This window comes from Giraffa tippelskirchi, chromosome X (assembly GCF_054371585.1).
Source record: "Giraffa tippelskirchi isolate mGirTip1 chromosome X, T2T-mGirTip1v1.2.pri, whole genome shotgun sequence".
NCBI classification, from domain to species: domain Eukaryota; kingdom Metazoa; phylum Chordata; class Mammalia; order Artiodactyla; family Giraffidae; genus Giraffa; species Giraffa tippelskirchi.
The window spans coordinates 41,779,107-41,804,255 of NC_137289.1; the positions used below are offsets into that span (position 1 = coordinate 41,779,107).

At 40.9% G+C, this 25,149-nt stretch overlaps 1 protein-coding gene across 5 annotated transcripts in view; it reads right to left on the reverse strand.

The window, feature by feature from the left end:
- LOC145537095 (plastin-3-like) overlaps window positions 1–22,871 on the reverse strand; it is a 37,865-nt gene extending 14,994 nt beyond the window's left edge. For 2 of the 5 annotated variants that reach the window (XM_081567740.1, XM_081567736.1), the window contains exons 1-4: window positions 22,280–22,448; window positions 6,298–6,379; window positions 5,358–5,523; window positions 3,311–3,453 (exon numbers count right to left, since the gene is read on the reverse strand). In XM_081567740.1, coding sequence (XP_081423866.1) covers window positions 3,311–3,453; window positions 5,358–5,523; window positions 6,298–6,375 — 387 coding nt within the window. In that variant the 5' untranslated portion in view covers window positions 6,376–6,379; window positions 22,280–22,448. Of the gene's footprint in view, window positions 1–3,310; window positions 3,454–5,357; window positions 5,524–6,297; window positions 6,380–19,562; window positions 19,871–22,279; window positions 22,449–22,642 lie in introns of those variants that run through there. The other 3 variants (XM_081567739.1, XM_081567737.1, XM_081567738.1) reach the window with 3 other exon arrangements.
- Between the last annotated feature and the right edge of the window lie 2,278 nt (window positions 22,872–25,149).

Consider the following 25,149-nt stretch of genomic DNA (forward strand, 5'->3'; position numbering starts at 1 on the left):
AATAATATTTTTCACAGAAATAGAACCAAAATAAGTTGCAAATTTTTTTTTTTCAAAATAAGTTACAACTTTAATGGAAACACAAAAGACCCTGAAAAGCCAAAGCAATCTTGACAAAGAAAATCAGAGCTGCAGGAATCAACATTCCTGACTTCAGACTATACTACAGATCTACAGTCATCAAGACAGTATGGTACTGGCACAAAAACAGAAACATAGACCAATGGAACAAGATAGAAAGTCCAGAGATAAGCTTACACACACCTATGGGTACCTTATCTTTGACAAAAGAGTCAACAATATACAACGGAGAAAAGACAGCCTCTTCAATAGGTAGTGCTGGGGAAACAGGACAGCTACAAAAGAATGAAACTAGAACACTTCCTAACACCATACACAAAAAAAAACTCAAAATGGATTAAAGACTTAAATATCAGGTCAGAAACTATAAAGCTTAGAAGAAAACATAGGCAGCATGCTCCTTGACATAAATCACAGCAAGATCCTCTGTGACCCACCTCCTAGAGTAATGAAAATAAAAACAAAAAAAACCCTAATAGACCTAATTAAACTTAAAAGCTTTTGCACAGCAAAGGAAACAATAAACAAGATTAAAAGATAACCCTCAGAAAGGGAGAAAATAATTGCAAATGAAACAACTGACAAAGGATTAATCTCCAGAATATATAAGTAGCTCATATAGCTCAATATTAGGAAAACAAACAGCGCATTCAAAAAATGGGCAAAAGACCTAAACAGACATTTCTCCAAAGAAGACATACAGATGGCCAAGAAACACATGAAAAGATGCTCAACATCATTAATCCTTAGAGAAATTCAAATCAAAACTACAATGAGCTATCACCTCACACCATTCAGAATAGCCATCATCAAAAATTCTACAAACAATAAATGCTGGAAAGGATGTAAAGAAAAGCAAACCCTCCTATACTGTTGGTGGAATGTAAACTGATACAGCCATTATGGAGAACAGTATGGAGATTCCTTAAAAAACCAGGAATAAATACCATATGACCCAGCAACCTCACTACTGGGCATATACCCTGAAAAGGATCCATGTACCCCAATATTCACGTGTGCTTAGTCACTCAGTCGTGTCTGACTCTTGCGACTGCATAGACGGTATCCTGCCAGGCTCCTCTATCCATGGGATTCTCCAGACAAGAATACTGGAGTGGGTTGCCATTTCCTTCTCCAGGGGATCTTCCCAACCCAGTGACTGAACCTAGGTCTCCTGCATTGCAGTCAGACTCTACCGACTGAGCTACGAGGGAAGCCGAACATTCATAGCAGCAGTATTTACAACAGCCATGACATGGGAGCAACCTACATGTTCATCAACAGATGAATGGATAAAGAAGATGTGGTATATATACACCATGGAATATTACTCAGCCATAAAAAAGAACGAATTTGAGTCAGTTCTAGTGAGATGGATGAACCTAGAGCCTGTTAAAGAGAGTGAAGTCAGTCAGAAAGAGAGAAACAAATATAGTAGATTAATACATATATATGGAATCTAGAAAAATGACACTGATGAACCTATTTACAGGGAAGGAATGGAGACATAGATATAGAGAATGGACTTGTGGACACAGTGGGGGAGGGAAAGAGTGGGACGAATGGAGAGAGTAGCATCTATATATATATACACACACACACACACACACACACACACACACACACACACACACTATGGAGTGTAAGATGGATAGCTGGTGAGAAGTTGCAGTGTAGCACAGGGAGCCCAGTCTGGTGCTCTGTGATGATCTGGAGGGATGAGATGGGGAGAGGGGTAGGAGGCCAGAGAGGGAGGGGAATGTATGGCTGATTTGCGTTGTGGTATGGCAGAAACAAATATAACATTGTAACATTTTTAAAAATATATTTAAATTTAAAAAATAGGGGCAGGGTTGAGGTAAGAAATACAAACATACATAAGAGTATATAACTACCCCCAAGAACTGAATGCCTGAAGGAGGGAGCACATGACAGAAGAGGAGCCAAATAAGAAAGGGAATGGGGAATCCTGAGGCCCTTTCTCTCTAGGCCTTTACTAACACAGATCCACTGAGGCCTGGGAAAGGCAGTTAGGAACAGAAGTCATGACTGCCGATCTTTTCGTACAGCATGTTGAACAGTAGGCAGAATAGAAAATGTTAGCACTGTAATATTTAAACCCCTTTCCACAAAATGAAAGCTAGACTTAGTGCTGGTGCTCTTACTTGGCTCAGTCTCTCTACTGAAATCTACCATCAGGGCCTAGAGGCAACAAGGTTGGGTGATAAACTCATAGGATTTTCCCTCCTTTAAGCTGACCTGAAGTCTCCATGTTATTATGTCCCTGTCAAGTATTTAACTAAACGGTTAAGGCTGTATATTGTCACCCTGCTTATTTAACTTATATGCAGAGGACATCATGAGAAACGATGGGCTGGAGGAAGCACAAGCTGGAATCAAGATTGCTGGGAGAAATATCAATAACTTCAGATATGCAGATGATACCACCCTTATGGCAGAAAGCGAAAAACTAAAGATCCTCTTGATGAAAGTGAAAGAGGAGAGCGAAAAAGTTGGCTTAAAGCCCAACATTCAGAAAACTAAGATCATGGCATCTGGTTCCATCACTTCATGGGAAATAGATGGGGAAACAGTGGAAACAGTGGCTGACTTTATTTTTCTGGGCTCCAAAATCATGGCAGATGGTGATTGCAGCCATGAAATTAAAAGACGCTTACTCCTTGGAAAGAAAGTTATGACCAACCTAGACAGCATATTATAAAGCAGAGACATCGCTTTGTCAACAAAGGTCCGTCTAGTCAAGGCTATGGTTTTTCCAGTGGTCATGTATGGATGTGAGAGTTGGACTATAAAGAAAGCTGAGTGCAGAAGAATTGATGCTTTTAAACTGTGGTGTTGGAGAAGACTCTTGAGAGTCCCTTGACTGCAAGGAGATCCAACCAGTCCATCCTAAAGGAGATCAGTCCTGGGTGTTCATTGGAAGGACTGATGTTGAAGCTGAAACTCCAATACTTTGGCCACCTGATGCAAGGAGTTAACTCATTGGAAAAGACCCTGATGCTGGGAAAGATTGAGGGCAGGAAGAGAAGGGGACGACAGAGGATGAGATGGTTGGATGGCTTCACCGACTGAATGGACATGGGTTTGGGTGGATTCTGGGAGTTGGTGATGGACAGGGAGGCCTGGCGTGCTGCGGCTCATGGGGTCACAAGGAGTCGGACACAACTGAGCAGCTGAACTGAACTGAAGTATTTAACTAAACAGTTACCTTGATGTCAGCACTAAAATTGTTGATTTTCTGCCAGCCTGAGTTTTCCAAATGAAAATTTGCCCATCTAAGCAGAAGCTCTTCTGGAGATAATTTCATAAGCTCCTCCAAAGTCTCACCATCTCGAAGTAAAGCAGCCAAGGCTACAAAGGAAAAAAAGAAAAACCCAACCGATACATTATATGGTAACAGTCATTACATGTTTATTGAGTCTTTTGACACTCTGTTAAGTAAGTAACAGAGGTACAAAAAGTACTGTGACCTAGTTCCTGGTTTTCAGGTACTCACAGTCTAATAATAAAGATAAATGAAAGTATATAATGAGTTATAAGATGATACAGATAGAAACACTTAATTACAAGAATACACAGCATTACATATTTTAACATCTTGATTATTCATCACATTCCAAATACCAAGTAAGTTCTAGCTTTAAGTTGAACATTGTTACATTATGTCATATATTTACATAAACTATTCTTAAATAATATTAAAATCAGAGGCTTGGGGGAGTATGTTTAAAACTTTGGAGCCTTTTGATTTAAAGAGTATTCAAACCCTATGGTATTTATATTTAAGCATAACTAACTCTTGAAATGTTAAACCTGGTTTTTTAAATTAATTTAATTGGAGGCTAATTACTTTACAATATTGTAGTGGCTTTTGCCATACCTGTTTTTAAAGAAAAAGAATTCAACTTTACATTGTCTATAGCACCTAATATGTAAAGGTTCCTCAACACTTTTTTGTTATTGAATTAAATGTGCAGAAGAAGCCAAGGGTTTTTGGTTAAATATCCCCAGAGATAAGAGGTAGAAGCTTGGGCATCTGCACAGAGAATTGTCTAAATTTAGGTACTGTTTTTATGGAGAAGTTGTATAGTCCTTATGCAATAATTCCCTCCCATAGGATAAAAGATTTACACTGAACAAGAAGACTAAAACTGCCTGACTTCCAAAGAGGTCTAAGTAATATCTCTAATGGGCAAACTTCATCTTTCATAGACTCCACTTCACACCATGTCACTCTGGCACTGAGGGATTTAAGTAAAGGCAGAGGCAACATTGTCACTTGTACAGAAACCTCCTCATGCTCTCCATCTCCAAGTCAAAAGGCTGGAAAGGATTAAACAGCCTGACCTCCCTGCACCTGAGACCTTGTCAGAGATAAATCATTTGACTTATTACATGAGCCAATGTAGTTTAATTTTGTTGTCTTCCTTTCCTTGTTCAATGGACTTTAACTCTAACAAGATAAACACTGCTCTGAAGAGGCTAGCAACTAGAAAAATTTTATTTGTTTAAATACAGCCCACTTTGAGTGGACTGAAAATTTTAAGTATCATAAAGTCTTGGATAAATGTGCAGAATAGGACTGTTGACAGGTATTGTGAGACCCTGAAATACTGAGAACTCCCAATATATATTCTTCCCCCAAAGTAACTGAAGATTGATATGGTGATTTCCGGAAAAAAACGTGAATATTTGGAGTGATGCTTAATATTTTAAACTTCAAAAGGAGAGGACAGTGTAGCACTTCCTAGGACCTTAGGACAATTGTATCACATATGCTTATACATTCTACAAGTCTATGATGTGATATCAAACCCTATGCTATAAAAACGGTGCTTCTGCTAATTCAGGAAATATGAGACCATCAAGGGCAGGTTAGAATATTTTTGAAGAGTCTTAAATCTATAATAGAATAGAAAAGGTATTAAAATTAATAGGAGATGGTGTGCCTGAGGGTGGTAATGGGGTGGGGACTATGTGAGTAGAGCAGAAAAGAACTTTGCACAAATTCCTTAAACTCTCTGGGTTTTCGTGTCTTTATTGTGAAATGAATTCTAAAGAGCCAGACAAATGTTAATTACTACTAAAGAAGAAAGTTATAATTAGGCTGTTTTCCTGAATAACACTATAACATTACCTTCTGTTAATTCTAATTATCATCTAATCACCTCAATTAGGTGAAAGCGTGACAGTCTGCATGACTAGAAAAAAATAACCAATAAACAATTTTCAAGATCATGACTGTGTTTCATTACCTTCATTCCTGCTTAATTCAATGTCAGCAAACAAACCGATCTTAATGATCTGCCACAGCAGTCCCAAAACCAGGTGAGGCTTCCCAGCCCTCAAATCCTCTGCACCAATGTTCACAACATGACATCCAATGGCAGAAGCTGAATTCAGTGCCAAGTTCAAGTTTTCCTGCAAGACAGCCAATTTATAACACTTGCTTCTTGACCTTTCTGTTTTTTTACAGTCTTTTTCTCCCTTCACTGAAATAACACTCAGTAATGACATTATGTATTAAGTTTACCCATACATGATCCACAGAAAGTAATATCCAAGCTTTGGTGTTAAAAGCATAGCTAAAACAAATCTATCCTCATTTTTATAGTCTTTTCCAGATTTCCAAGGCAAGTTAACAGCATTTTTAGTTAGCCTCGATTGAAAGATACCGACCCTAAAGGAAAAGGCTGAGTTACTAGAGTAAGTATATCCATGTGGGTTATGTGTTGAATTTTTTAAAATGCCTAAATGAGAGGTCTACTGAATACACATGAGAGTTCTAGAAGTTCTGAATCTCCTCATCCCAAGAGATGGCCTTGCATGAGGAAATACTGCTATATAACGCCCTAATACGAGATGGAAAATAAAAGCCTTCTATTCTTCAAGCATGCTAATTAACTAAGAGCTTAAACATGCTTGCTTATTTCTGTATGTTTGAACGCAAAATGTAATGAAAAGAATATAGGGCTTTGCAGTTACACCTGGATTTGAACTTTAGTTCCAGCACTATTTACCTTGGTACAGCTCTGAAATCTTTCTGCATCTCAGCTTCTATGAAATCTGGAAAATAATCCTCAACTCAGAGCTGTTGTAAGAATTAAATGAGACAATGCAAAATGCAGAGCCTTCAGTCTGTAAAACAGGTCCTCAAATAATAGTTTCATGGAAGGAGAGGAGAAGAGTGCATACCTGAATGATGAATGGTATGAGTTTCTTCTTGTTGATTGCTCTCTCATCAATTGTATCAGGAACTGAAAGGTTGATCATTTTACTGAAACAGAAATTTTAAAATAAGTTGACTTATTTTTTAAATAATCCATAAATATTCACAAATATTTTAAGGCTTATTATAATATCTATCTCATGTAATCTGAAAAAAAAGCAATGTATGACTTTAGTCAGGTTGATCAAAAAACCATACATATAAAAATGCAAATAAAGGAAAGACCAAAGTGCTTATAGTAGTTGAATATTTCTGAGTTGGGGATTGGGGCATATTTTCTTATTTAATGTTTTGTACTTCTCACATTCTTTTAGAAGAATGAATTACTTGGATATTAAAAACTTTGTTGAGTAAGTGTTAAAAACAGATAATATCCCACATTGGAACTGAATCTCTCTGTTAGATTATATAATGTATAATTAAAATGATTTCATCTACAAAGACGAAAATTAGTTGAGCATGAGATTCTTTCATTCACCAAATATTTATTGAGTACCTAGATGATGCACCTGGAGAAGGCAATGGCACCCCACTCCAGTACTCTTGCCTGGAAAATCCCATGGATGGAGGAGCCTGGCGGGCTGCAGTCCATGGGGTCACTGAGTCGGACACGACTGAGCGACTCCACTTTCACTTTTCACTTTCATGCCCTGGAGAAGGAAATGGCAACCCACTCCAGTACTCTTGCCTGGAGAATCCCAGGGACAGGGGAGCCTGGTGGGCTGCCGTCTATGAGGTCGCACAGAGTCGGACACGACTGACGCGACTTAGCAGTAGCAGTAGCAGATGATGCACCAGGTACCATATTTGGTGCTGAAAATACAGTGATAATATCGATAGAAAGAAAAGTTGTATTAATTAGGGCAGGATCTGACTTAGAACAACCTCATTTGGTAAAATTTGGAGTTAGACTCTAACATTTTAGATGTTTATACTACTGTCCTAAAACAAGTTATTTTGCATAGAGAAAACCGTGCTTATTTCCATGCAAAATTTAAATATTAAACAAATAGTATCATATGAGTCTCTCTATTAAAATATATGGGAAATTATTTCTTTACAGCCTATAAGTGGCAAGTAAAAGGGTATCTCACATTTTTAGAAATCATCTTTTTAAATAACCAAAATGACCGTATTGGAAAAAAACAAATTTTATATATTGTACACTGTCATCAGAAATATACCCACTGTACTGTTCTAAGTGTTCCAATATGTACTTACTCAATGCTCACAACAAATTTCTGAGCAAGCACAATAATATGGGGATCATAATGGATGGATCCTGAAATGCAAAGCAGTCAAGTACCTTTTTTTTTTTAATACTTCTTCCCTACTATGGAAAAGGTCAGTTTTCATTTCAATCCCAAAGAAAGGCAATGCCAAAGAATGCTCCAACTACCGCACAATTGCACTCATCTCACACACCAGTAAAGTAATGCTCAAAATTCTCCAAGCCAGGCTTCAGCAATACGTGAACCGTGAACTTCCAGATATTTGAGCTGGTTTTAGAAAAGGCAGAGGAACCAGAGATCAAATTGCCAACATCTGCTGGATCATTGAAAAAGCAAGAGAGTTCCAGAAGAACATCTATTTCTGCTTTATTGACTATGCCAAAGCCTTTGTGTGGATCACAATAAACTGTGGAAAATTCTGAAAGAGAAGGGAACCCCAGCCCACCTGATCTGCCTCTTGAGAAATCGGTATGCAGATCAGGGAGCAACAGTTAGAACCGGACATGGAACAACAGACTGGTTCCAAATAGGAAAAGGAGTATATCAAGGCTGTATATTGTCACCCTGCTTATTTAACTTATATGCAGAGTACATCATGAGAAACGCTGGGCTGGATTAAGCACATGCTGGAATCAAGATTACCGGGAGAAATATCAATAACCTCAGATATAAAGATGACACCACCCTTATGGCACAAAGTGAAGAAGAACTAAAGAGCCTCTTAATGAAAGTGAAAGAGGAGAGTGAAAAAGTTTGCTTAAACATTCAGAGAACTCACGCCGTCTGGTACCATCACTTCATGGCAAATAGATGGGGAAAGAGTGGAAACAGTGGCAGACTTTATATTTTTGGGCTCCAAAATCACTGCAGATTGTGACTTCAGCCAGGAAATTAAAAGATGCTTACTCCTTGGAAGAAAAGCTATGACCAACCTAGACAGCATATTAAAAAGCAGAGACATTACTTTGCCAACAAAGGTCCATCTAGTCAAGGCTTTGGTTTCTCCAGGAGTCATGTATGGATGTGAGAGTTGGACTATAACGAAAGCTGAGCGTGGAAGAATTGATGCTTTTGAACTGTGGTGTTGGGGAAGACTCTTGAGAGACCCTTGGACAGCAAGAAGATCCAACCGGTCCATCCTAAAGGAGATCAGCCCTGGGTGTTCATTGGAAGGAGTGATGTTGAAGCTGGAACTCCAGTACTTTGGCCACCTGATGCGAAGATCTGACTCATTTGAAAAGACCCTGATGCTGGGAAAGATTGAAGGTGGGAGGAGAAGGGGACGGCAGAGGATGAGATGGTTGGATGGTATCACCAACTCAATGGACATGAGTTTGGGGAAACTCCGGGAGTTGGTGATGGACAGGGAGGCCTGGCGTGCTGCCGTCCAAGGGGTCGCAAAGAGTCGGACACGACTGACATTGACTGACTGAATAAACTGAACTGAACTGATGTACCCATGGGTTAGTTAGACAAACAACATCAGAACATTGCAGTTTAAGGAAGAGAGCATTTTCTTGCAGGGCCATGCAAGGAGATGGGTGGCTTATGCCTTTAACAATCCTGAACTTTCCAAACACTTTCAAGAATGCCCACTTATACAAAACTTGAGGGAGGAATGTGATTAGCTCTGACAACCTTCTTGCTGTCAGATATTCTATTCTTGAAGAAAAGTCATAGTGAGGTAACTGTGTTCCTGTAAACCTCTAGCAAAACAAATATTAGTCTCAATGCTGAAAGGTAAGATTCCAAGCTTGACTTTCACACTCCAAGGTCCTGTTTAGGAGGAGGGGCTTCCTGGGCAAGCTGATTATCCTGCCTGAGAGCATTCATCCAGCACCCAGTCTTGGTCCTCCCACCAGTGGCCAGTCACAGCTGAAGATGCAGCTCTCAGTCTCTGGGCCCTCCTCTTACCAAGGTCCCCATACCCTGCCCAGCCACCTTAAAGGAGGGAGCCAGGTGCCCAGCCCACAGTTGCCCTCAGTCTTCTCAGTCTACCCTAACTTTGGGGGGGAAGCTGGGTCTTGTAGACTCTGACCCAATCAGATTATTGCAAGCGTTGAGTCATGGAGGTGGGGATGGCAGAGGTAGGTTGCCTAGTGCTCTGAACCCTGGGCCAGGCCAGTGAGTGTCTCTAGCAAGGTCTCTGGACCTCTGCAAGACTCGGCCTTTGGCCTGTCCCCAGGCTCCACCCCTTGCTACCCAGACCAAGGCCAGAGGACCTGGAGGGCCATGGACGAAGGCTGAAATATACCTTTTACTACACTCTGCTGAGAGGCTGACTATTGGTGGACCTGGTCTTCTAACCTCTATGGTCTTTAGCTAAGGACGGCAGCTCCATGCCCATCTTGCCCCTATTACAGTATCTTCCTTGGTGAGATTATACAAACTTTGACTGAAAGTGGGTAACTTAGACCATCATGGTCTATTTCCACTAGCCCAAGATAATCACATTCTACTCTGTTTCTATAACTCAGGTAAATTAACTAACAATATCATGTGATGATATAGTTTTTATCTTCCTCTAACTGAAATATTATACTTAAAAAGCATAATGTCCCCTCAGACATATATATTGCAAATGGGGGAACCATTTATTCATTCACTGCTGGAGCTATAGTTGAATTGTTATATTTTGAAAACAATTTTTATTGGAATGGAGTTGCTTTACCATCTTATATTAGTTTCCGTTGTACATCTAAGTCAATCTATTATAGGCATACATAGATCTCTTCATTTTTGGATTGTCTTCCCATTTAGGTCACCACAGAGCACTGAGCAGAGTTCCTTCCACTTTTTTCGTTTTTGAATTCAAATTAAGTTATTTGTATTAACTGGAGGATAATTACTGTACAATATTGTGATGCTTTTTGCCATATATCAACATTAATGAGCCATAGGTATACATGTGTCCCACACATCCTTAAGCCCCACTCACCTCCCTCCCCACCCTATTCCTATGGGTTGTTCCAGAGCACTGGTTTTGAATGCCCTGCTTTATGCATATATAAACCTGAATGATGATTTTCCTGAATGATGAAATATGCAATTTTCTCTATATCACATATGAGTTATGGGTGTAGTTTTTTCTACATTAAATTTGATATCTGTATTTATGTTTGGAAATCTAGCTGTATATTTTTGGTCATGATAGATGGACTATTGTATGTTTCACATCTGGATATCTCTGCACTCTTTTCCCTACATAAATATGGAATGCTGTATTCTTCACATAGGAAAATTTGAGCACATGTTTTCCTGAATAAAGTATGGAATATTTTGCAGTTTTCTAATGAAAATCTCACTTAAGATTTTCGGACATGAAGTATATAATTCTCCATAGTCCAAATATGAAACACCGAGGCAAATTTTCATTACTGAACTAGGAAATTTGTACATCTCATAAATGATCATCTAGGTAAAGATTTTCCTACATGAAAGTTGGTATATTTCATATTTCACATAAAGAAATATGGACACAGATCTCCTTGTTTGGGGATACTCTGTATTTCACATATGAAAACATGGGTGCTGATGTTTCTACACTAAATATGTAACTCTCTATATTTCCCATTTGAAAATCTAGACACAGGTTTTCCTGCATGAAACATGCAATATGCTATATGAAAATCTGGAAAAAGGTTTTCCTGCTTAAATACTGAATGTTTTATTTTACACTTATTAAAATCTGTGTGCACATTCTGCACATGACATATGGAATTCTCTTGTGTTTCTCTTTGGAAAATATAGACATTCAGGAACCTACATTAAATATTAAATTCTCCTTAGAACTCATATTAAAATATTGGCACAGGTGTTGTGGGCCTAGGTTTTCAACTGTGAAATTATATAATTCTGTATGATTCACGTGTGGAAATCTGAGTGCAGATTTTCCTAAATGAAGTATGAAATCATGTATATCTTACAGATGATAAGTTAAGTGTAGATTTTCTGCTATATTGCTATATGGGATTCTGCATATTTCATATAAGAAAACCTTAATTATGATTTTTTGACATAGAATATGTAATTCTAATTTCACATATAGATATCTGGGAACAGATTTTCCTACTTGAACTATGACATCTCTATATTTCACATATAGAAATCAGTGTACAGATATTCACGCATCACATATGAAATTTTCCACGTTTCGTATGTGGGACTCTCAGGCCAGATATTTTAGAAAATATATGGAACTCTCTATATTTCCCAAGTAAAAACAAGATGAGGAAGTTTTGAGATGAAATATGGACGTTTGTTCATTTCTCATATGAAAACCAGGGTACAGATTTTCTTACATGACATATGAAACGTGTATATTTTAGATACGAAAATTTGAGTTCATATTTTTTACATGAATTATGGAATTTTCTATGTTTCAAATATGGAAAACTTACCTTAGATATGCTTCTATGAAATATAGAATCCCTATATTTCCTATATGACATGTGGACCCTGATTTTGCTCCATAATATGTGCAATTCACTACATGTCATATATGAATATCTTGGTTTAGATTCTCCCACATGAAATATGGAATTCTCTGTATGTCCCTTTCAAGACATGAGGGCAGGTTAACTTGACGAACAATGGAATTCTTTGTATTTCACATTTGAAAATCTAGGTGCAGATTTTCTACATGAAATATGAAATTCTGTACATTTCTTGTATTAAAGTATTAGTGCAGATTTTCCCACTTCAAATATGGAATTCTCTATATTTCATATAGGAAAGCCTGAAAGATGACTTTCCTACAGGAAATATGTAACTTTCTATATTTCATACACGAAAATATGGGTACAGAATTTTCTCCAGGAAGTATGAAATCTGTATTTCATGTCTGAAAATCTAGCTGTATATGTTTGGTCATGATATATGAAATATTGCATGCTTCACATATGGATATATGTGCACGTATTTTCCTGCAAGCATAGGGAATTCTGTATTATTCACATAGGAAAATTTGAGTATCCATTTTCCTGCTGAATCATGGAATTCTACTTTCATAAATGAATTTCTCAATTAAATTTTCTGACAAGAGATGTACAATTCTCTATCATTCAAATATGAAATTCCAGTAGCAAATATTCATTCCAGAAATACGAAATGTGTACATTTCACAAATGAAAATCTAGATAGAGCTTGTCTTACATGAGGTGTGGTACTCTTTACATTCCATATAAAAGATCTGAGCACAGATTTCCTTGATTTAAATATAGACTAATCTATATTTCACATATGAAAATATTGGCGTTGTGTGTTCTACAATATATGTATTTCTCTACATTTCACAAATGAAATGTTCAATTCTTCATATCGCATTTATAAATATTGGCTGCACATTTTCCTACATGGTATATGGAATTCTCTGTGTTTAGCATTTGAAAATATAGACTTTCATTTTCCTACACTAAATATTAAATTCCCTAAACTTCACATATTAAAATATTAGCATGGGTTTTGTAGGCACAGTTTCTCAAATGTGAATGTGGAATTTTGTGTTTTGCATGTGGACATCACATTAGAAGTTTTCCTAAATGAAATATGGACTTCTGTATATTTTACAGGTGATAATTGGAGGAAGGGTTTTTCTGCTATATTGATACATGGGATTCTGTATTTTTCATATATGAAAATCTTATGATTTTATTACATAAATATGTAACTGTCTATATTTCACATTATACAACACTGGGAAAAACTTTACCTACATGAAATATGAAATCTCTACTTTTCACATATATTAATCAGTGAACAGATTTTCACACATGACATAAGAAATTTTTCATCTTTCATATAAGGAAATCCCATCCCAGACATTCATACAAAAAAACCCTGAAGTCTATATTTCATATATGAAAATACAGTTGCCAATTTTCCCACATGAAATGTGGAGTTCTCTCTATAGAATCACATGTGAAACCTGGACACCCATTTACCACAAAATATGAAATCTTCTATATATCATATAGGAAAATCTCTGCTCAAATTTTCCTCTAGGCAGTACTTAACATTATGTATGTCACACATGAAAAACTGGGTGCTAATTTACCCATGTACAATCCGGAATTGTGTATATTCTGGATATCAAAATCTGTGCACCAATATTACTACCTAAACTATGGAATTCGGTATATTTCACATATGAAAATCAGGGTGAAATTTTACTCAGTTAAAAATGGAATTCTCTATATTTTACATATGAAAATGTCAGTGCTGAATTTACATCATGAAATATTGAACTTTTTGTATTTCACTTTAGGAAAATCTGGATGCTGAGTTTCTTACATGAAATATGGTATTTTCTATACCTCATATATGACAATCTGGGTGGTGACTTCCTTACATTAAATATGGAAATCTCTATATTTCACAGACGAAAATCATGGCGTTGGTTTTCTTAAGATATGGAGAACCTATATGGTATTGGAGTTCTCTCTGTTTCACAAATGAAAATATGTGCACCACTGCTTCTTCGCAAAATATGGAATTCTTTGTATTTCTTCTATCAAAATCTAGGCTTGAACACACTTTCATGGAAGTTGGACTTCTGTATATTTCACATTTGAAGATCAGAATGGATTTTCCTATGAGAAATATGAAATCACTGCATTTCGTGTGAACCACTGGTTCTTCAGGTACTGACACATTTGTTCCCTGTTTGTGTCCCTGTGCCTTGCACATGCGTGTGTACAGGTGTGTGCTTGTGTCACCTGTGTTTGCGTGTATGTGCATGGGCCCAGCCCCCTGCTGACATGGGAGATGAAGGCGAAAGAACATGAGATGTCTAACAACGAGAAGAGGAGGCAGGAGACGTCCACAGTCTAGGGGAGACTGGTCCACGCATCTCTGCGGTGACCCTGTTCAGGACAAGAATGAGCAAAGGATGGCCAGTGACAACTCTGGGTAGTGAGTCCACAAATCTGCAATTACCTCAGGAGACAAAGACAGGCTTACAATTTCTGCTGTGCTGTTGTGTGTGTTTGTATCCGCAAGAGGGGTTGGAGGGTTTGCAGAGTCACCCAGTGTAAATCAAGTGGTGGGGGCTCTAAAATCATGACCTGTGGACCCCTCAGTCTGTGGGGGCATTGGCTCTGATTAAAACTCTTCAAGAAATGGGCATAGAAGGAACCTACCTCAACATAGTAAAGGCCACATATGATAAGCCCACAGCAAATATTATTCTCAATGGTGAAAAACTGAAAGCATTCCCCCTAAGATCAGGAACAAGACAAGGGTGTCCACTTTCACCACTATTATTCAGCATAGTTTTGGAAGTCCTAGCTACAACAATCAGAGATGAAAAAGAAATAAAAGGAATCCAGATCGGAAGAGAAGAAAGTATAACACTCACTGTTTGCAGATGACGTGATGCTGTACATAGAATACCATGATACTATCAGAAAATTACTAGAGCTAACCAGTGAATTTAGCAAAGTCGGAGGATACAAAATCAATACACAGAAATCATTTGCATTCCTACATACTAACAATGAAAAATCAGAAAGAGAAATTAAGGAATCAATTCCATTCACCACTGCAACAAAAAGAATAAAACATCTAGGAATAAACTTACCTAAGGAGACAAAAGAACTATATACAGAAAATTATAATTTGATGAAAGAAATCAAAGATGATATAAACAGATGGAGAGATAATCCAGGTTCCTGGGTAGAAAGAATCAATATTGTGAAAATGACTATACTACCAAATGCAATCTACAGATTCAATGTGATCCCTATCAAAGTACTAATGGCATTTTTCACAGAACTAGAAAAAAAAAAGCCACAGTTCGTACGGAAACACAAAAGACCCTGAATAGCCAAAGTCATCTTGAGAAAGAAGAATGGAGCGGGAGGAATCAACTTACCTGCTTTCAAATTATACTACAAAGTCACAGTCATCAAGACAGTACACAAAAACAGAAATAAAGGCCAAGGGAACAAGATAGAAAGCCCAGAGAAAAACCCACACACATGTGGGCACCTTATCTTTGACTTAGGAGGCAAGAATATACAATGGGAACAAGACAGCAGTTTCAGTAAGTGGTGCTGGAAGAACTGGACAACTCAGTGCAAAGAATGAAATTAGAACACTTCCTAACACCATCAGTTCAGTTCAGTTCAGTCGCTCAGTTGTGTGCGACTCTTTGCGACCCCATGAACCGCAGCACGCCAGGCCTCCCTGTCCATCACTAACTCCCGGAGTCCACCCAAACCCACGTCCATTGAGTCGGTGATGCCATCCAACCATCTCATCCTCTGTCATCCCCTTCTCCTGACCTCAAACTTTCCCAGCATCAGGGTCTTTTCCAATGAGTCAGCTCTTCCCATCAGGTGGCCGAAGTATTGGAGTTTCAGCTTCAACATCAGTCCTTCTAATGAAAACCCCGGACTGATCTCCTTTAGGATGGACTGGTTGGATCTCCTTGCAAACCGAGGGACTCTCAAGAGTCTTCTCCAACACCACAGTTCAAAAGCATCAATTCTTCTGCGCTCAGCTTTCTTTATAGTCCAATTCTCACATCCATACATGACCACTGGAAAAACCATAGCCTTGACGAGACGGCCCTTTGTTGGCAAAGTAATGTCTCTGCTTTTTAACATGCTGTCTAGGTTGGTCATAACTTTCCTAACACCGCACACAAAGATAAACTGAAAATGGACTAAAGACCTAAATGTAAGACCAGAACCTATATAACTCTAGGAAGAAAACATAGGCAGAATACTCTATGACACAAATCATAGTAAAATCCTCTATGACAAACCTCCTAGAATAAAGGAAATAAAAACAAAAATAAATAACTAGGTGCTAATTTAATTTAAAAGTTTTTGCATAGCAAAGGAAACTATACACACAGTGAAAAGACCACCCTCAGAATGGGAGAAAATAATAGCAACTGAAACAACTGACAAACTATTAATTTCCAAAACATACACACAGCTCATACAAGTCAATACCAGAGAAACAAACAACCCAGTCAAAAAGTGGGCAAAAGTCCTAAACAGATATTTCTCCAAAGAAGACATAGAGATGGCTAAGAAACACATGAAGAGATGCTCTCCATCACTCATGATTAGAGTGTTAGTCGCTCAGTCGTGTCCAACTCTTTGCAAGCTCACGGACTGTAGCCCACCAGGCTCCTCTGTCCATGGAATTTTCCAGGCAAGCATACTGGAGTGGGTTGCCATTTCTTCCTCCAGGGGATCTTCCTGACCCAGGGATTGAACCTGGGGCTCCTGCACTGCAGGAAGACTCTCTACCATCTGAGGCACCAGAGAAGCTCATTATTAGAGAAATGCAAATCAAAACTACAACGTGATATCACCTCACACCAGACAGAATGGGCATCATCAAAAAGTCCACAAGCAACAAGTGCTAGAGATGGTGGGAATGTAAATTGATACAGTCACTATGGAAGACAGTGTGGAAATGCCTCAAAAAACTAGGAATAAAACCACCATGTGACCCAGCAATCCCACTATTAGGCATATGACCTTCCAAAAACCAAAGCTGAAAAAGACACACGTACCCCAGTGTTCACTCCAGCACTATTTACGGTAGCCAAGACATGGAAGCAAGCTAGATGTCCATCGACAGAGGAATGGATAAAGAAGCTGAGGTGCGTATATACAATGGAATGCTACTCAGCCATAGAAAAAAAGGAATGCATCTGGGTCAGTTCTAAGGAGGTGGATGAACCCAGAGCCTATTATACAGAGGGAAGTAAGTTAGAACGAGAAAAACAAATACCGTATATTAACGCATACATGTGGAATCTAGAAGGATGGTACTGATAAACCTGATCCCAGAGCAGCAATAGAGACGCAGACATAGAGAACAGACTTGTGCACAAGGGTAGGGGAGGAGAGGGAGTGGGTGAGATAAATGGAGAGAGTAGCATGGATGAATATACATTAACATATGTAAATAGATAGCCAATGGGAATTTGCTGTATGACTCAGGGAACACAAACGGGGGCTCTGTAATAACCTAGAGGGGTGGGAATGAGCGGGAAGTGGGAGGGATTCAAGAGGGAGGGGACATATGTACACCGAAAACTATGGTTAATTCGGGTTGAGGTGTGACAGAAATCAAACCAATACTGTAAATAATAATCAATCAATGAAAAATAAATATTTGTTAAAAGCTAGAAATAGGTTAATTTGGAAATTACCTAGAATGTCACAATTGAGAGGGAAAAAACCCCTTAATATGTGATCTATTGCCTTCCAGGTTCCGTTCTCTTCATTTTTAAAAAGTATGAGATAGGGGAGTTAATGTCTTCATGATACTGTATCTATTATTTGGACCAGGAACTGTTCTCTGTGATATGTGCATGCTGACCTGACATCCCATGGTCTTTCATGCACTTAGGAGACACTGTGTTCAATCCGTACACGGTAAAGTTTCCTGCGGATGGACATGTGGATCTGCCTTTTGATCCAGAGTACACTAGACACCGCAATGTGTTCCAGATTGGGGGTCAGATACAACACGTCTCTGTTCCTCTCCACCTGGCACCAATCTGACTCAGCTCTTGCCAGGGAGGTGACTTTGGGTAAATTCATTCACCCGTTAACCGCTACGTGTTTCTGCTTCCTCAGCTGCCGAAAGGGATGACAGCATTAAAAATGCTACCTCATAGTGTTGTGATGAGTACTCAAAGACTTCATTATACGTGCACACATGGAGAGCTAACCACGGTTCAGAAGGGTGAGCTTATCTTCCTGCCTCTCTTCACTTCCGTTTCTGCTTGTACTCACACCCCCGTCCCTGCCCCCACCCTTTTCCCCTCCCACCCCAACTCCGCTCTCTAGCACCCGTGTCCCATCCTCAGACTCTCCATCCAAAATCATGGCTGACGATCTCCTCATGATTTACCTAAATGTAAGACCAGAACCTATATAACTCTAGGAAGAAAACATAGGCAGAATACTGTATGACACAAATCATAGTAAAATCCTCTATGACAAACCTCCTAGAATAAAGGAAAATTAATTTCCTTTATTATGAAAATTATGAAAATATCCATACCATTACCCTTGGATTAAAAATCATGAATATTAGCAGAAGAAATAAGAAACACACTAAAACTGGCAATGTGAAAACTAAACAAGAAATAAAGCATTAATGATGAAAGTTTGACTATTAACATTTTCATATCTTCATTAGATTGAGATTTTCAGAATTTGATACAGGGGAATTAGACTTGATAAAAAGAAAGCCAAAATAAAAAAAAAACCTATGTGAAGAAGTTTCTTGGCCTTTAAATGACCCTCTGTAAGGTTTTTAAAACTTTATATACTCTAGTTCTATAACTGGCCAGTGACCACTTACTTCCTGTCATTATACATATCATAGGAAGGGGTCATTAGACTTGTAACTGCATAGAGAATATGCACTAAATTTTTCCATACGAGCACATGATGAAGCCTCAGTGTTGTATTTAGGCTTCACAATGTCCCCACAGGAAGAGCCGAATACTCATTATGCTAAAAAAAAAAAAAAATCCTTCCCCCATGCCTCATACAATCCATTCTTGAGGCCCTGAAGGGCTGAAGTGATGCTGCAAGGTCCATGCGGTGAGTCAAAGGTGGTCTTGACACTGTGTCCCTGGAGCACTATCCAGGGAAATGTGGAACAGCAATAATATTAACTACAGTAATGACAACAGCTAGAATTGACCGGGAACGTACCATATGGCACATACTGTTCTGACACTTTCCCCTGTCTTAACATGGTCAGTGTTCTACACTGCCCCATGAAGTAGTTAAATTTACTCCAAGCTAGTGCTTCTATGTGGCTAATGGAAGAATGAGGCACAGAGACACTATGTTACTTGCTCAGAGTCGCCCAGCAGTCAGGGAACCACCGGTCTCGAGGCATTGTGGAAACCTCAGTGTGTTCTGTATTTATTCAGTCAAGGCTAAGATCCAACGGCTATGGCAAAATATGTAGAATAACAGCTACCACATAACACAAATTGATCTTACCTCATAGAAATGCACACGAAATAGAAATCGGATTTCTTCAGAAATCTTTCAGATAGAGGCTTGGCAAGACTGCATCAGGATGTTTTGTAGAAAGGATAGTCTGAGAGCCTCCTCAGAACAGCAGACAGCAGGTCAGTGAGTCTCCTAGACTGGAGGTCTTGGGTTTGTGCATCAGAGAAGGCAGCAAACCCCTGTCACCTACACATGCTCCCAGTGGAGACAGAGCCTGGCAGGAGACAAAATAAGACCATTCCTCTGCTCTAGTAGTGCCTAGACAAGTTGTCCATGTCAATCAGAACTGAGGAATTCTAAAAAAAGAAAAATGGAGATTTCATGATCCGCACTCGGTGCATCTCACTTAGTGCAGCTACAATAGTGCCCTAGAATCTGTCCGTTTTCACTATGCTTGGGAAACTCTCAGGGACTTTAGTAAACCTCATTAGTAGCGAGACTGTCAGCAAAATAAGGGAAATAGCGATCAGAACACATATCAGAAAAAAAAAAAGTAGAGATGATCAACAAAACCCAAAGCTGGCTCTTTCAAAAGATCAATACAAATTCATAAACGTCTACTCATGTAGACCAAAAAAAGCAAGATATCTAAAGACAACACTTACGAATATCGGAAGTAAAATAGATTTCAGATCTCACAGAAATTAAAAGGATTCTGTGAATGATTATAATAACTACATCTGGCAATTTCGGTGAAAGGAACTAACTAACAAAGTTGAGCCAAAAAGAAATAGATAATCTATTTAAAAATCGAGCTTGTAGTTGAAAAATTTACAGAAATCTCCAGGCCCAGGTGGTATCCCTGGCACAACAGACAAAGGGAGGGAAAAAATGGGTAGGGACAGAGAAAAGGTGACTATATTCTAACACAACCAGTTACTCAAGGTAAAATGGGCCAAATCCAAGCAATGTGATGAAGCCATTGGTTTTATTTTCTCATTGTCCTCCAGCTTCTCCTTCCTGCCTCCCTCCTTTGCCCCAGTTGCTTCCTCCTTCTTAAGTCCTGCCCTGCATCAAGAGTAGCAGTGTTATGAGGCGCGATTCCCATATTGTAACTGATATCCGCTGGCTGACTGACATTCAGCTGGATGCTATCATCCCTGCAGCTGGTATACTCAAGCTTTCTGTCTCATCATGGACCAGAAGGTTTCACTCCTAATTTCAGGTATAGCTAGGAGAGAAGGTGCAGGGCACACGTTGGAGCCTTGAGTCCTTCATCTGTGAAATGCGGATGACCACAAATTGTGGGAGAAACAGAGATTTCGGCACCAGACCCTTTGCAATGAGTGCTAAACCCAATGAAACATGACAAACTCAGAGCATCACGGGACTCCTTGACATTCAGAAGCACCTCAAGTAGATTTCCCTGCCAGGACTGTTGCGTTTATTGCTCCTTCAGCCTGGAATGCTCTTCCCTTAGGTAAGCCCATGGCCTGCTCCCTCACTTCCTCCACATCTCTGCTTAATTGCCATCTTTCAGGGAGATTTTCCCTCATTATCTTGAATAAAATAATAACATCATACCCCACACACCCCCTTTCCCCTGATCTAGTATTATCTTTCTTCATAGTGCCTGCCACCCACCCTTGATTTACTTACTGACTACCAGGTCTCTGAAACGAGAGACTTGGTCCGTTTTGTCCTGTTACAAACTCCTCGAATAGCGCTCTGGTATATGGCAGGTGCTCAGAAAACATTTGCTGAAGGACAGTCGGGAGCCAGGCCCTTTACACACATCGCTAACATGCACAGGTACCCTCCAAGACCGACACTGGCCCCACTGAATTAATTATCATACACGCTCAATGACACACAGTCAGCATGTCAGGTTCCAGGCTTCGGAATCATATCTGCCAGCTTCCAAATCCTCAGCTCCTGGACAGAGACCTCACAGCCAAGAACTCAAGAGGTTTTATTTCTAACACAACGACTCCAAACAGCTCAGGTAGATACCCAGACACACAAAAAAAGGTCACTGAGTATCTGCACAGAGAGCTCACAACTCGAGCCTCAGACCCTCAAATACGACAGAGACCAAACACACTGCGACAAAGAGCCTCCAAACAGACCAAGGTCGTCAAGACAGAAACAAATGAGAATCGCACAGATACTTCACATCACGGAGACTGACTTCCGAACCACTCCGGACACTTACTAAGTTAATACAGAAACCGCTAAGCAGAAAGACATAACTTTGAGTAACTCAAGAACATCATACAACCTGCAGATAAAGTTCCCAGACAAATGGAAAACCTGCACCCTGTGCGCAGACCCCAAGCAGCTGAGAGTTTCCACCTTAAGACAAACCCCTCCTCAAAGCAGCTCAGAGACAGCACAACTTGGGACCCAGAATCAAAAGCTCAGAGATCTCACATTCTGGGGCGCAGACGCCTACACAGAGATCTCACACCCAGGGACTCAAGTGCCCCAAAGCTCCAAAAATGCACATCCCGGCACACAGGCACACACATCCTAGAGGCTTTGGACTATGGCTCTCAAAATCCACTCCGATCAAATACCCCATCACCCACAATCCTGGCCAATGGCTCAGAGAGATCAAGCGTACCCAAAACAGCATCTGTGATGTCACACGTAGCCATACACAACCCCAAGCTCCCTGACCCAGGTTACTCTCCAGGGAGAGACACGAAACAAGCCCTGAGACCTCTCCCTGGTCATGAATTGCATGCATCTGTGCGACTTACCGCGCGTTGCCATCTGATCCAGACTGAGGGAGAGCTCAGTAAGACTGAAACACGGTCGCCCTGCACAGCCACTGACTGTGCCGAACCTCGCCAGTAACCAAGGCAGCCATTCAACCCCTTCGGGAAAAGCGGTAAAACTCGGAGAAAACATGGCACACTCTGAAAAGCCGGGCAAACGAACGCAGGCGCACTGGTATACACACGCCTCGCGCCCAGAGGTCCAGCTCCGCGACCTCAGTGCCTGTCTAAGACAGGCAGCCAATGGGAACTGAGCAGGAGAAAAAGGAGGGCGGGAGTAGCCGGACTTCCGCGTATACTCGCGCTCCGGAAGAACTAATTCCGGCCATCTCCCGGTCGCCTTACCCCCAAAGCGGCAGCCAATCTCTCGCTCTGGAGCCATCCCCACCTTGGATGTGACCATGTCAAAACGAAGGGGTGGAGTTGGAAAAGAGACAAAGAAAGTTGCGGCTTAATATCAGTGTCCACTCAAATTCAAATGCGGCGGGAAGGCGGAGTGGAGCGAATGCGGTTGGACCCAGTGGCGCCATGAGTGCCTCCGCTGGGAACTGTGGTCGATGCCCGACGCGGTGTCAGGGGACCCTCTGTGTTGTCACACGCACTCTCCCAATGGTACCTTCCAGAGTGGGTGGTCCTACCGCTACCCCTCAGCGGTACATCCCAGGACAAAACTGTTTCATCTCGAGCGCCTCTTGGTGGTGAGATTGGGGAACAACAGACGTAGATTCCCCAACCTTCCCAGGATGATAATGCAAAGGGTGGAAAGACAAAGTCAGGAGGAAAACCCCACAGATTGCCACACTCTTGGACTCGGAAAAAAGTCTTCATAAACTGAAGATTACTCCTCTGTGGTGGCCACTATTGTAACAGGAAGCATTCAAAGAATTTTCTCTGTGCTGAGCATTGGCATTGGTGCTTGTTTGTGCTTTCCTGCTTAACACAGAATAGGTCTCATGGGGAAAGGCGGCCACAGTCCCCCAACTGGCAGAAGAGATAAAGCTACTGAGAATGGAATCCGAAGGCCTGGCGTGGGGACGGCCTCTGTCGCTGACTGCGAGTGATATGTGAAAGGACAACAGGACTTTCCATTCTGTTAGAAAAGGGGTCATCTCCAAGGGGACCCAAGGACACCATGTAGGTGAGATAAAGACCACAGCTGTGTCATCATCTTGTCATCCCTGAATATGTTCCCTAGCAGAATCCTCAGCCTGTCTAGCTGTGCCTCTCTCAACGAGTTTAAATTTATTCATTCTGTCATTCAGTCATGTGTGAAGCACATGTATGTGTGAAGCACAACTATGAGTGTTAGGAAGGAGAAAATCAACCTTGCCCTCATGGAATGTACATTCTGTTGGGATCATACACCCCCAAACTCTAAGTAATTTTTCAGGCGTTTGTAACTGCCGTGATTAAAATTAAATCGGGATAGTGAAATAGAGAGAGGGGATCATGTCTAGAAAGAGTGGTCACGGAAGTTCTTTCTAAGATTGTGACTTTTGAGCAAAAGCCTAGAAGAGATGCCTCTCTGGGAGAAGAGTACCCCAGACAGAGATAATGGCCAGTGGAAAAAGTGGGGAGTGGAACTCAGTGTCGTGTGTGTGAAAACAGTGAGGAGGCTGATGTGACTGTCACAGCGTGATGGAGGCAGAGCCAGGAGATTGGATGAGAGAGGTAACGAGGGGCAGGTCCCATAGGGCGTACTGGCCATGGGGAGGACTTTGACTTGAGCCCCAGGAGGGTTCCTACAAGAGAAGCCCCCATGCTTCCTTCAGAGGCCCAGGTCAGACAATGATTGTTGAGGGACGCCTGGTTTACCCCCAAGAAAACCACAGGCCCTCTGAAGCTGAACGTGCCTTTCCTCGAATCCCCACTCTCAAGGGGAATGCCCCCTACTGCTCCCAGTGAACATCCATGTCAATGGATGATACCCTCAGGAGAGCCAGAACAAGGACCCTCGTGGTGTGAGTGAGGTCACATTCAGTCTTGCAGAGGCAAAGAGGGACGATGTAACAGGCACGGAGTTGTCAGGGAGAAAGACAAAGCTAGAGCATTAGATAGGAGCAGAGAGACTCTTTCTGGAAGCAAAGTGTCCCCACTTAGTTAGCAGCCACCTATGGGTGCCCAGCCCTGCTACTGGATGATGTACCTGTCTCTACAGGAGAAAAGAGGCCCCTCCTCGGGGACTGCCTCTAGGGAGTGATTGAGTTACCCATGGCCAGGGCATCGGTCATGCTCCCTTGACACACATCAGGGGCCTCTGCCCATCAAGACAAGGACATGTTCCAGTCATGGGGAGGCTCATGCTGTACACAGGGTCCCTCACAACCTCTTCTGTCCAGACTACACTCCTGCTGACCTCAGTGCCAATGAATGCTTTAATGGGGGAAAGAGAGGCAGGGGTCTCTGCATTTGTGGTGGAGCCTCATGAAAATTGCTGAGTGTGAAGTTTCTCCCCACCTGCTTGGAGCCTCACCTCTGTAATTTTCAGCACCACCTCCCAGGGGATGAGAAGGTTGCATTCCATATATCCGGTAACCAGCTGAGTGTGTGATGGGGAGACACAGAGAAATATCCTGACAGTGCGTCAGTCACAGGGTCCTTGCGGCCCTGTGCAAATGCCCCCCTCCCTCACTACCTGGCCAGGGTTGTGCTGAGTCTTCCCTGCCTCCTCCAAGGAACCCAGGCTTACATCCAGTTTCTCCCCTCCTCCGGTGCTGAGACTTTCCATCTGCACTGGGCTTTGGATTGGGCTCCCATCTACAAACAGTGCCCTCCTTGTTGTGGGTTGGGCAGATTGAATGAGTGAGTGTGTGAACACAGATTTGGTCACAGGGCCCCTATCAAGGGTGGTC